The 14,174-nt window shown below is 31.1% G+C and overlaps 1 protein-coding gene and 1 long non-coding RNA gene across 2 annotated transcripts in view; one reads left to right on the top strand and one right to left on the bottom strand.

Moving 5' to 3' along the window:
* Positions 1-1,412: 1,412 nt before the first annotated feature.
* LOC105145359 (uncharacterized) lies at positions 1,413-2,412 on the top strand. Its single transcript, XR_015548007.1, has 2 exons — positions 1,413-1,502; positions 2,120-2,412. It is a non-coding gene; the product is annotated as an uncharacterized LOC105145359 (long non-coding RNA).
* Positions 2,413-2,808: 396 nt separating this feature from the next.
* LOC105145307 (uncharacterized) overlaps positions 2,809-14,174 on the bottom strand; it is a 14,041-nt gene continuing 2,675 nt past the window's right edge. Inside the window, exons 2-6 of the mRNA XM_087415195.1 lie at positions 4,143-4,376; positions 3,841-3,997; positions 3,235-3,422; positions 2,944-3,103; positions 2,809-2,880 (exon numbers count right to left, since the gene is read on the bottom strand). Of these exons, the coding sequence (XP_087271321.1) occupies positions 2,817-2,880; positions 2,944-3,103; positions 3,235-3,422; positions 3,841-3,997; positions 4,143-4,305 (732 nt within the window). The 5' untranslated portion in view covers positions 4,306-4,376 and the 3' untranslated portion in view covers positions 2,809-2,816. The remainder of the gene's footprint in view (positions 2,881-2,943; positions 3,104-3,234; positions 3,423-3,840; positions 3,998-4,142; positions 4,377-14,174) is intronic.

Raw genomic sequence — 14,174 nt, 5'->3', positions numbered from 1 at the left:
TGAAACGTTCGCACGCATGCTGTAATGTAGCACTGTCCATGCCGACGAATGCTGCCTCAACAGCGACCCTTAATGACGTCACATTGGGATGCCGAGACTTGTTTGTGACCCTTTCAACTACGCTCCATACGTAGTAGTCCAAGGGATTTAAATCTAGGCTGTTGAAAGGCCAGAATTCCTTGGATCAAAACATATCGATGTTACCACATACACAAAAAGAAATTCGAATGGCTGATAGAGAAATGTAGACTTGAATCTGTTTAAAAAATCCCTTCAATTCCCTTTAGAATCATAGTGTCGATTAATACGGCCTTGCATCTTGTTGCTTCATTTTCCATCTCATTATATAAGAATAAAATATTAAATCCTAGACAAGCAAACAACACTTTCGAGATCTACAACTTATTAGAAGGAAAATCGATCGAAAATTCCATTTTGATCTCACTCGATGTTGTATCCATGTTCACCAACATACTAATAGATCTCGCAATTGACAGCATAAATCGTGATGGCATTTAATTTCGACAAAAATTATAATAAAATTCTGAAAGATGAATTTATGAATGCCTTGGAATTTATTCTTTCTGTTGAGAATATGAATTATAATATCGATCTGTTGATAATTACATTAAACTAAACGCGAGAGATGGCATTATTTTTAAAAGCTGTTCATCTGTCAAAAGATTTGAACATCACTGTTGCTCTTCCCTTATTTTCTGATCTAGTGGACAGAAGTATTCTTCTCTCACATCCTACCTTTTACCAAAAGAATTTAGAATTAATTATCAACATCCTCATAGACAATGGCTATCCTCTAAATTTCATTTTTAACAACATAAAAAAAAGAATCAAATTCTTAATTGTTGATAATAAAGTAAATTTAAAAAAAGAACAAAGCAAGAGCAACACCAGCAATGCAGATACGAATTTTCTAAATAAATTTTTCATTTTACCTTTCCCCAACGTTTCCAATACCATCACGTCTTTTATCAATAATCTCATACACAATAGGATATAGATGTATCAACAAACTCAACTCTTTCATCAAAGTAAAGATAGAATTAACAAAACTTACACTCAGAATGTAATATATAAAATAAGTTGCAACGATTGTGATGCCTCGTATGTAGGACAGACAAAAAGATAATTAAAAACGCAACTAAAAGAACACTAAAAGCAATATTAGATATGATCCGTCTAAACACACAGTCATCATATATTACAACATATATTAGAGAATAATTATAATTTTGATTGGGAAGGGATAGAAATATTAGACATAGAAACCACAATAAAAGAAAAATATCTGAAATGGTACATATCAAAGAACAAACTCAAGGAATTCGCAAGACACTGAGAATCTATATAAATCATATTTCACGTTACTAGACTCTTTTCATAGAAACGAAATAAATAGAATGAGCCTCTTTGTTGGTCATATATTGTGAGACTTCGCATCGAACTATACAAGCATGAGGACGTGGACGTGTTTCTGTTCACTCGTAAGTTTTTTAAAATCGGAATCTGTATGTGTATATATATATACTCTTATATACATGTATCGATGTTATACAAAAATTTTGTATCTGAATTTAAAAAAAATATTAGATCTCATATATGTCATCATCAAATTGAATCTTACATAACCACGATGATTCAACGTTAAAAAAAAGCAGTAATGACTCAGAGACACTATGATACACGGGTTCACATAAGTTCCATTAACTGCATCACATATTCAATCACGTTTTGAGATGATTCCATTTGCTCAACACATCCAGTAAAACCTAAGCTAAGTACATCGCGAATGTCAAAGTCATACCGCCAACCACTCGTAGATCGACATCATATCATTATATTATAATTTTATTTTTTTAATTGAAGAGGGATCTGTGATTCTGAAACATTTAAAGCTATATCCTATATTCTTAACATCGACATTAAATCAAGTTTTGTATTATATCGCACTTTATATATTTCATCTGTTAAAGACTCGATTATTGATCTTAGTCTATCATTGTTTATAAATCGAGATATTTTTACTACTTATCAGAGCTACGTTAAACATCCTTTACCTTTATTTAAATAATCTTGATTTTAATCTTTATCTTTTCTAAAGGCATCGTTGTATGGAAGCGGTTCGTATCCGAAAGGAAAATTATAATCTATTCTGCCAACGAGCAGCGTGGCTTGGCAATGTTCAGCAAAGAGAAACGACAGAAGAGGAAAAATCTTATATTGGGACAGTTTAGAGAGATGATTAATACAAGAAAATGGCACAGGAGAAGAATTAAAGACTCCATCTACAAAACATTGACATAGATTTTTGGGTATATACATATTGTATAATTCTAAACTTTTGTAAATTGTAGGATGATGATGGATATAAAAATATCAGTCTATTTGAATAATTATATGTTTGTTCAATTTTTCGTGGAATAGTTTTGTCAACAGTAATCGAAAAAAAAATTCCAACAATTTGCATTAAAATAAAACTTTATCTTTTATTAATTGCAACAATAGAATATCTAAAAATGCTCTATATGTACATACAAGGTGAATCAGAGTCGTTGAATCAGTTTTTCATCCTATAAGAAAATAATTGACTGCACACGTTATAATTCAATTAGGAAGTCAATAATTTTCTCATAGGGTAGAAAATTGGTTCAACAATTCTGATTCATCCTATATATATATATATACATATATATATATATATATATATATATACACGCGCGCGCGCGTGTGTGTGTGTTTGGGTTAAAAGCAGTGAAAATATTCTAATTCCATTTTTGTGTTTCACTATCATTCTTTTTTTATTTTCTTGCTGCTAGTTGTTTTTTGTTCCACTCGTCCCAACCTCCTTCAAAATCAAATACCCTGCAAAACAATATAGAGCTCTATTATAAATTCCTAAGATGATTCTGAAAGATATTATCGTACTGTCGATATTTCAATCTCCTTATCTGTTTCTGGGCACATTTGGATCTGTTGCCAGAGCTACAACTTAATATGATTTTTGTATCTTTAGTCGGCTTGGGTATCTTATACATGTTAAAAAAATCGATCCCTGAAAGGTTGAATGCTTCATTAACTTTTTCCGCTGAAACAAATGTATATTTAATTATTTATTGTCATATATTATTCATACTATATTTATACCATGCATGACATTTGAGAAATTATTATAATAGTAAAGTTTCAACATTTAGAAATATAACGAAAGATTCCTACATGGTATATTAATGCTTCCTGGTATTGCGCCTTTAGCTGCTATTTCTTCAACATCTCTAATGTCGATGATCAGAACATTTTCATCCATTTGGTTTATCAATAGGTCTGAATATGTGATTTTAAATCTTCGGCTCTCCTCCTCTTCATTTCTGTTCCAATCTTCGATACCTTCCCCATACAAAAATACCCTGCAAAACAGAATACAGAACTCTTTGGTGAAAAAGTTTCACTGAAATTATTCCACATTTTGGAACATTTCAGCGAAATTAATGATAAAATTTGCTGAAACCTCACTGAAAGTGAACATACTGAAGAATCCCTGAAATCCAACCAAAATTTCTCTGAAATTTTCTGAAATTTCTCTGAAATTCTTGCTGAAATTTGCCTGAAAATTTTGCTAAAATTTTTCTGAAATATTGTCGAAGATGAATTTTTCGACTAAAAGTCGAATGTTTCAGCTAAAAGTCGCTGAAATTAAACCGAAATTTTTTGAAATGCTGAAATTTTGTTGTAAAATGTTCCAAAACGTGAAATAATTTCAGCAACATTTTTCCACCAGGGTCCATTATAATAAATCTCTACTAATAATTCTAAAAGATATCGTACTGTGTGTATCCTACATTTCTCAGTCTTCTTACTGCTGCTTGACCGCTTTCAAAGCAGTAGGAAGAAATTATCATTTTTGTGTCTTCCCTCGGTTTAGGTATCCTGTATTCTCTTTGGAATTCCTCCTCTGTATTTTCTATGATTTCATTAACATCATCTGAAACAAATGTATAATTACTTATATATTATTCTTATGATAATTATACAACATTATTACTGTGTGACATTTAAGAAATGAACAGTACAAACTTTCCAAAATTTATATACACAACGAAAGATTTACACCTATATTAATTATTAACTTATATTGGTGAAATTGTCCATGCTGCCGAATTGTCGAACATGTGTACGAGCTCTAACATCAAAGAGCACAAACTCTGGCCTCTCGCTCATTGTTTCTCGCTTTACGACTGCATAATCAACTAGAAATTCTGGTTCTATGTGGAATGCTGCTGCTATCGCCATTCCGTTTTCGCACAGAACTTCAATATTCTTTTATCGATAAGGTATAATCGAAGAATACAGGGTCCGTGTCACTGAAAAGAAAGTCGTAGGTTACAAACACACTGATGAGATATATTTCAAATATTTAACATAAAAATGTTTTAGTTCATTAATGAATTTCAGTAATCACTTTCAACAAAGTAATGAATAAACAAATAAAACACAAAAGCAAAAAGAAAAAAGAAAATTCTGAAAAAAGATTCTGCATTAATAATATTGAAAATATAATGGTTTTGAGCAAAATGGCTGGGATAATTAATAGATTTGGAAATATCCTAATCAAATTAAGTTTTGTTAAGCGAAACCAATTAAAAAATGGTTAATTTTTATTGTAGCACATTTAAAAAAATTACTATTTTTAATCCAATAGAACTGAAAAATATCTTTATCTACTATTTATTTATTATTAAACTATTTATTTTTGGGTGTACTTTCCGAAAAGGTGAACCCCCCGATTTTCTTATCGATTGGTATATTGTATTTTGATGCCCTAATTACGAATATAATCATGAAAATTACCGACAAAATCATTTTCAACGTCAAATATTTAAAAAAATTTTATCTATACTGTATTTTTGTGTACTGGTTACAAATATAATCATGGAAATTGCCAACAAGGCCATTTTTACGGTTAAATATAAACTTTTACATTTTATATTATCACAAATAGAGCTGTTAGATTTTGATTCGTGCCTTCTTCCCCTCTACAAAGGGACGACTTTCATAATTATACTGTTGTACGTAGGTTTCGACGTTCCATGCGAAGCAACTCTCATCCCCCTTCCCTCCTCCTCCCTGCAAAGGGACGCACGATTTTCTATGCAAAAAGCGTGAAAAAATTTGAAAAAAATTGTTTTGTAAATATTTGACTTTGAAAATGTCGGTAATTTTCACGATCATATTCGTAATTAGGGTACCAAAATACAGTAGTATACCAATCGAGAAGAAAATTGGAAGGTTCACCTTTTCGGAAGTACATCCTCTTTTTTAATTTACACAATTAAAAATTATATTAAATATACATTTTTTTTAAACATTTCATCAGGGAATCTACAAAATATCACACTTCCAATCGATTTGACCTTTTTTTCATTAGTGCGGAGTTCTTTATACAAATCAGTATTGTAATGTTTCTGAATCTCGTTTTTATCACAGAAATAAAAGTTATATGCGTACGATTGCCTGTACTCGGACGATTAAACGTAATTTTCAAAAATTGTCGACAACTCGTCGATGCGATCGATTTCTGCGAGAATAATTCTAATACGAACGCTTGACACAGCCGAGAAAATCTAAATAATGATCAACTTTTCATATCAACTTTTTGTTGCTAAGAAACGATTATCGTTGCGATAATACACATAACATCGTAAATGCGTACGGGGAGACGCTATTAGCGCTATTTGTGTTATTCTATCTTCACTGTTTATCAGATGTAAAACAAAGATAAAATAATATAAATAACGCTAATAGCGTCTTCCCGAACGCATCTCGTGATATACATATGTAAATTGGCTACGTTCAGCAGAGAAAATTAATCAGTTAGTTTTTAGTGATTTTTTAATGTGATTGGTTCTTGTCTTTAGTTCTTCGCTAAATCTAAGTATAGAAACCATTGGTTTTCGCAGCTATTGGTTTTCCATTTAATGACACAAGTCGACACAAGGTGATTCCTAGTCACACTATTTTGCTTTCCATTATATTTGTATCGCTCTTTGTCGATGACACAAGTCGACTTTGATTAACTTTACTCGAATGGTGAGTTTGGGTGAGTTTAGCGCATGGTCGAATTATAGAAAAAAATTTATTCTTAAAAACACACACATTGCAAAAGAGTAAGAAGCGTTATATTTCTAATGATATAACGCTTCTAATCTTCGATCTTATAACCGGAAAGAAATTCTTACAACATGGAGCTAAAGGTGAAACATTTAGTTATTGTTATTTTAAATAGAAAAAGCAAGTTGTTAAGTGTAATAAAATTGTTTGTTTTGTATTACATTAACCTTAACCTCATCTATGTGAAGAAAAACAAAATTACTTAAGATAATTATAATACAATTTTATTTGTATAAATTATAGATTCCTAAATCAATTTTCATTTTTATGCCTATATGTTACAGCCTATTATACTAAAAGAACTGCAATTTTTGCAAAAATAATGGTAAAATAATTTTGAAAAACGGTACAAATTTAGCAAAAGTGAGCAATACAAAAAACAAATTTTTATCCAAACAAAAAATTTTATACAAGAAAATTGTACGAATGAAGAACAAATAGAAAACGAGCTAGTTAAAACAAATTTAAATCAAGATTCACAAGAATGTAAATTCATAATCTAAGCGAGCTACTTGTACACTTTTATCTGCTTAGGAAGCTCGAGATATTGAGGTAGATAATACAAAAAAAAAATTTTGGCAATATATAGCTAACGATCTCAATATATTATTATTATTTGAAATAGCAGTGAGTTTAAAAATGATACGTATACATATGTATAAGTATATTATGTAAATTAATATTTTTATATTTATATATTGGTTTTTTATATTCATATTTAACAGTATTTATATTATTTGCTTATCTTCGTAATACATTTTTGCAGTTAACAGTTGATCAAATGAGATGGAAATTTAGCGCTTTAAAGAAGTCATATAATAAAAAAAAAAGATTACAATATCGTACAAGCGGAAAAGCACCGAAGGCTCTTGATGAATTGGAAGAACGAATACAAGAAATATTAGGTGATAAAAATGGTAATGCTTGTAAGAAAAATTCTCTCAATTCATCATTATTAAAAGCAACTTCTTCAAACCAATCTGAAAAACAAAATATTACAAACAATTTAAAAAAAGATATAGAAAAAGAATTAAATAGTATTCAAAACAATATAAAAATGAACGAAGACATAGCGTATATGAAACAGAGAATGTTAATGTAGAAAAAGAATCAAATATATAGAGTATATTAAAATTAATGCAGTAAAAAAACGTAGCGTACATGGAATATGTTCTACAGTAGCTCGTATAAAATTAGAATTAGAAAGACAATGGTTAGATTTACAAATGTTACAACAAAAATGTGAAGATAGAAGAAATCATGATGAAAAATTAAAAAGAGAAAAGCTAAATTTGCAAAAGAAGAAAATCATGTTAGAAGAATTGAAATTCAACAAGAGATAGAGCGAGAAAAAATATCCGTTGAAAAAGAAAAATGTGATTTATTAAGAAATATGATTCAACTCAGAAGTAATACTTTCAATCAAAATAACAATTTTTATTTTCAAAGTTTAAAGTACTTATGTCTATGTTGTAACAATTTCAAAGTTATTAATTTTATTATATGTAATTGATTTTTTAAAGAATTTAAATATATTTATTTTTTTATGTAATAAAACTATTGCATTTTAAAAGATAGATATTAGTGCACTAGACATATATGCACCATTTATTAGATACATATAATATTAGATGCTACGTTTATTTCTAAAAGTTTATTAGATATTAATATGCTGTGTTTATTTTTGAAAGTTGTTAAAAAGAAAGAATGTTTCATATATAAATTGAAGTAATATAAAGTTGTGTTCACTACTTTAATTTCTTAAATTAATATTTTCCAAGTAATTTGTTTTTATATGATGTAATGTCCGGCTGAATTGAAATAATAAATATGTTTTTTTTTCTACATAGACTGAAATTATAAGACTGAAATTATGTGATATTACATGTTTGCTGTTAATAGTCATTGTTTTTTCTAAATTTGTATGAAATATAAAAGAACTAAGCTCTGTTAACATTTCAGAATACATTGATAAGGTGTAATTCATTTAAGAATACATATTGATGGGAAAATAAGAGTGTGATTCATTAATAAGTTAATAAAATATAAATATATACTTACATAAAATAAAAATAAACTTGAAATAAATATTGTTAATTTGTTTCTTTTTTGTATTAAAAAAATTTTACATTTAATTATATAGAAACTGTATACACATATATCTAAGTAAACATGAAAACTATTTTATCGAAATAAATAAGTATGTTTATTCTTTAGTTTTTGGTAATTAATAAAAATAATAATTTCTAAAAATTATAAAATAAAAAACATCTTTTTATTTAAATTTAATTGTACATATATATTATGAGTATAAGACAATTTATTTTAAATTAACGCTAAATCAGAAAATTTAAGTTATTACATGATTAATTGTTACAAGGATACATTTCTCGAAACAATAATGTTCGATGATCCAGGTTTCCTGCATCTACATTTCCATCTCTTTGCGTTACACTTTAACTCATTTTGTTCTGTCTTCTTCAATATAAAAATCATCTCCATTATTTACGCATATATTATGAAGTACACAACATGCTATTATGATTCGAATCATAAAATAAGTATCATGTAATGGTAATTTTTGTAATTGTCGAAATCGGTCTTTTAAAATACCGAAAGCTCTTTCAACTATCACTCAAGTTGTTGAAACTTTTCTATCAAATTCTATTTCATATTCAATCGTAAGATTATCATTATCTTTAAAAGAAGAGACAATCCATTTTTTTGCTATTCCATTATAATCTTTATCTCCTAATAAAAACGTATTATTTGGAAAAATGTTTTCTCTTTCCTGTTCAGCAACTTGAAAAGCTCTGATCTTCTCAACATACGGGTATCATGAAAAGAATCTAGATCGCTACAACTCAATCAGCAGATAATGTTGTTCAAACATTTTTTTCTCATTAATTTTACATTTTTCACGATTCGTTTTCAAAATTCATTAATTTAATGTTTATTTAATTTTTATTTTGAATTAATTTTTTATTTAAAATAAAGGTTTAAAAAACATTTCTTAAACATTTATTTAATGTTAATTAAATGTTTATTTTACATTATTTATTCATTTGAAATAAAGGTTTAAAAAAATATTTTTTTAATGTTTGTTTATAGTTTATAAAACGTTTATTTTACATTATTTATTCATTTAAAATATAATAATAAGAAACATTTATTTCATGTTTATTTAACATTTAGTAAATGTTTATTTAAACATTAATTATTTGTTTAAAATAATGATTTAAAGAAAAATTTATTTAATATTTATTAAATCTTTTTTAAAAGTTTATATGACGTTTAATAAATTTTTGTTTTTTACTTATTTATTTAAAATAACATTGATTAAAAAAATATTTGTTTAATATTTATTTGATGTTTATTATAAATATGAAAAAAAATGTTATTTTATAAAGCTCAAATTAATAAAAAATGGGTCGGAATAATAAAATAATCATGGAAGAGAAGTTAACATAATATAATTGCGTCAAGTGTACATATATAGACAATAAGAATTGTGTGCATCGATAGTTATATTAAGTAGCGGGATAAGATACAAGACTCATAACTTTGAGATCCCAAGTTCAATATCCGACTACGCAGGTTACGCTTACGCAGGTAAGTTCGGTCTCCTCAATCTGTATTCCTTCATGTTTGGTTTATTTAATCGTGCTACATGTTACATGAACCAAATATCGATTTATTATCTTCAGCCTTGAAAAGTGGACAATGTACACCCAAGGACTTCGATTCGTTCTCTCGGAAATTTTTACAAATTGAGAAGTGATTATCTTTCTACATTAATTCTCATAATCCATGCGTGATTAACGACACGACTTATATTATTATCTTACGTCCGTGTACAACTGAATTTGACGTAAAGATGAAATAACCTGGGAGTCGATTGTGTATCTTAAAATGAGGTGAAAATTATATTAAAATGAATAAATTCACTAGAGTAGTAAGGCGGGTTCTAACTCATGGGACTAGAGGGGAACGCGGGGCGCGGGGAATACTCGTAGGCGCGGGGAATACTCGTAGGCGCGGGGATACCTAACGCGGGGAAAGAGGGGAAAAGGTCCGAAGTCTTACATAATAGGGTTCCTTATTTTTTTGTCGTCAAAATTTCGCCACTTTTTTCTCCAAAAATGCATGGTAATAAAAGCTTGATAATAAATGTTAGAGAAAGATAGAGCGCGCGACGGAGCATGTAACGTGCTATGAGTGAAGACAGAATGGAAGAATCAATAGAGTACAAGTTTCTTTTATACGACACAGTTTTTTCAATATAGTTTTTCCTGGCGCGTCGAGGCAAAGGATGGGAAGTAAAAGACAATACATATGTAATAATGCGAACAAAAATATTTTATTCACGTCTTATTACACCGGTTTTCGTACTTATTAAAAACTAAAGTTAATAGTTCGCAATCGACGAGCTGATGTCCATTGAAGATGTCGCTATCACGTATAATGTTCTCAGATGCGATGTTGGAGAATCGCGTATACTTGGTATCTACCGTATCGACGAATCGAGCTAATCGTTCAAAAGTTATTATATATCATCGATACACCCGTTAAAGTCAAACATACGGCGTAGCGTCGTTTCGGTCATCGTAATGCGTACGGATGAAGAATCGAGACGTACGAGCGTAGCATCGTTCAGCATGCAAACACTGACGGTTAGCGGTCCAACGCTTATAAAATTATCCTTGTATTCGTTTCGAAACAGCTTGTAAATATTTACATTCCTCGCTGCTCGTAGAGGCTCTTCCACGTTTTGAGAGACAGCGATAGTTTGTGTCCGCGATGATCTCCAAGGGCGATCTCCACGTAACTCAGTGGGCCAACGTTGATTCCAATTTCCCCCTCTTTCCCCGCGTTAGGTATCCCCGCGCCCCGCGTTCCCCTCTAGCTCCGTGAGTTAGAACCCGCCTTGCTTTACTACTCATTAGAATATTCATAATTTATTTGGTCAGTATCTAGTAATCATTACTCACTTTTGTAATTTTCATCTTATTTCAAAATACACAATCGAGCCTCTGAATTTTCGAAAGTTTTAAATAAGTAACTTTAGTATTTTTATTCCATATCTCCGTGGGAAAAAACAATGACAATAGAATATATGGATCTTGATGAGAAAACGTAAATATTATTCAGCAAGCTTTCAGGAAGCTAACATTGTGGCACTTCAGATAAGTTTTCTTTTCCCTATAAGTTTCACGAATTGCACTAAATAAAAAACAATTGCTTTGTGGATTTTTATTATATTACATTTTTCAGGTATTAGTCTATAATAAACGCATTATCGTGGAAATGCATGAAAGGTTTTTGTAGCAATACGCTACGGACTAAACCCACTCTCCAACAAACTCGTCTATTGCTGAACTATGTCGCAAGGACGAAAGACGACATTCGAGAAGATCTGTAAGCCAAGGAGTTAGACTAGGATACTCATGGAGAATATTCAATTCTTCGTCGGTCTTCTGATAGATGTGTGTTAGAATTATCTATAAGGATAGCACAATTGTTGCGACATCTCCAGGAATAAAAAAAGAGGAAGAAAGATGAACTGATGCAAAAGTTCAGTCATAAAAAATAAGTCTATTGATATATGGTATAGTTAATTATGGTAAGTTAAAAATGGAGGACCTATGCGCTACTTTGATATAAAGCTTTCTTTTTAGAACCGTATTCAGAACGCGTTTATAACGAACCCAGAATACTACATGGGCTGAAAAGTCCCGGGATTTTTCAATAGGTGGTGCCACTAGAAAATGATTCATTTCGAGAAATTCATCTGTCACTAGTTTATGTATGAAGTTTCATGAAATTTCGTTCATTCGTTTACAAGCTACAGTCGTTTAAGTGGCGTTATTTTCGCCTTCGTAAAAAAAATGGAAAAACAGGAATATCGCATCTTGATCAAACATTGTTTTTTGATGGGAAAAACTTCTGAACAATCATTAAAATGGTTGCAGAAATGTTATCCCACATCTACTCCTTCGAGAACAACAGTTTATCGGTGGTTTAGTGAATTTAAAATGGGTCATATAAGCATCGAAGACGCACCTCACTCTGGAAGGCCAAAAGAGGCTACGAATGCGGAAATCGCAAAGCAAGTGCATCGAATCGTTTTGAGTGATCGTAAAGTGAAGTTGCGCGAGTTAACTGAGGCCGTGGGCATCTCAAAAGAACGGGCGGGATACATTTTGCATGATGTTTTGGAGATGAAAAAGCTATCGGCACGATGAGTGCCACGTTTGCTGACCATCGACCAAAAACAGCAGCGCGTTGATGATTCAACGGTCGGTTTGGCGTTGTTGCAGCGTAATCGAGCGGACTTTTTTCGACGTTTTGTGACGATGAATGAAACGTGGGTCCATTACCATATGCCTGAGTCTAATAGGCAGTCTGCAGAGTGGCTGAAAAGCCACGAAAACCGATCAAAGCGGCCAAAAGACCAACGCTCGGCCGGGAAGGTTATGGTCTCTGTTTTTTGGGATGCGCATGGCATAATCTTTATTGATTACCTGCAGAAGGGAAGAACAATTACGGGAGAGTATTATGCAGCGTTATTGGACAAACTGAACGACGAAATAAAGAAAAAAACGGCCCCATATGGCGAAGAAAAAAGTTCTGTACCATCACGATAACGCACCGTCACACACGTCCTTGAAAGCGATAGTCAAATTGGACCAATTACGATTCGAATTGGTTGCTCACCCACCGTATTCTCCAGACTTGGCTCCCAGCAACTATTATCTGTTCCCAAACCTCAAGCGGTGGCTCCAGGGAAAGAGATTCACATCGAATGAGGAAGTCATCGCGGAAACCGAGGCGTATTTCGAAGGCTTGGACATTTCGTACTACAGAAAGGGCATCGAAATGTTGGAAAATCGCTATACCAAGTGTATCGCCCTCGAAGGCAACTATGTTGAGGAATAAATATAACTTTGCACAAAAAACGCTTGTTTTCATTAAAAATCCCGAGACTTTTCAGCCCATGTAGTATGTATCAAAAGAAGCAACGAAAATAAAGGGAGCAAGAGACACAAGTTGACACAAGTCATTTTGTGTCTCATCATTGTTCAATAATCAGTAAGAAACAAAGACGAAATAATTCTTGTGTCGATTTGCGTCTCTGCTGGAAAGCTCTCAAAGTTAACAAGTGTCTCGTATTAAAAATGATATACATTTTATGATTTTATGTTTTTTTTAGCGTCAATAAAGGTTTATTCAGACAGATTTAAAAGCTTAACTATAGGGTGGGATATAATATCGAACTTACACACCAGAGTTCTGATTGAAGCTTGGCTTATTCCCTGTTGCCTGTGCCTATTGTATTTAAGCCTTAAAACATTAGAAACATCATTATATAAAATTTTAAAGAATTATAGACGATATTCATAGTCCGCTTTCATTTCAAGACAGTTTAAAATGACGTCTACAATGAGATTTTAAGGCGTAAAACTTAGGCCCATATTCAGAACGCTTTTACAACGATATTAGCGCACTAACATATTATATTTTACGCAGAATTTTAGAGATAAAAGAGCATTCTGAATATGGGCCATGAATTTTAGCCTGGATCTACAGTAGGTTTTCAAAGCCATAAGAAATAGACGAATTATAGGATGGAATTCATAGTCCGTTCTTATTTTAAGACCATCCTAAGTAATGTCTTAAGATACGTCTCTGATTGGTTCATGACATCTTAAGACAGTCTTAAATATAAGATCCGACTATGAATACTGGCCGTAAATACGGATTTAACGTCCTTGATTTAAATGTTAGGGTGCAGTCACATAAAGCATAACCTGCGTAAGCGTAACTTAGAATACGTTATATTTTATTTATTAGAATACGCCATTCTGAAAACTGGAAAACTGAAAATTCTCATGGGATTCATTGGGCGTATTTCGCGGAAGATTAGAGAAATGCGACCAATTGCTGATCAGAATTTGTTGTACACTCTAATAGAAATGCTAAACAAATTT

Source organism: Acromyrmex echinatior, chromosome 17 (assembly GCF_024713525.1).
Source record: "Acromyrmex echinatior isolate Ae372 chromosome 17, ASM2471352v2, whole genome shotgun sequence".
In the NCBI taxonomy this organism is placed as follows: Eukaryota; Metazoa; Arthropoda; class Insecta; order Hymenoptera; family Formicidae; genus Acromyrmex; species Acromyrmex echinatior.
Note: the sequence above shows the minus strand (reverse complement) of the source record. Positions and strands in the feature narration are given on the sequence as shown.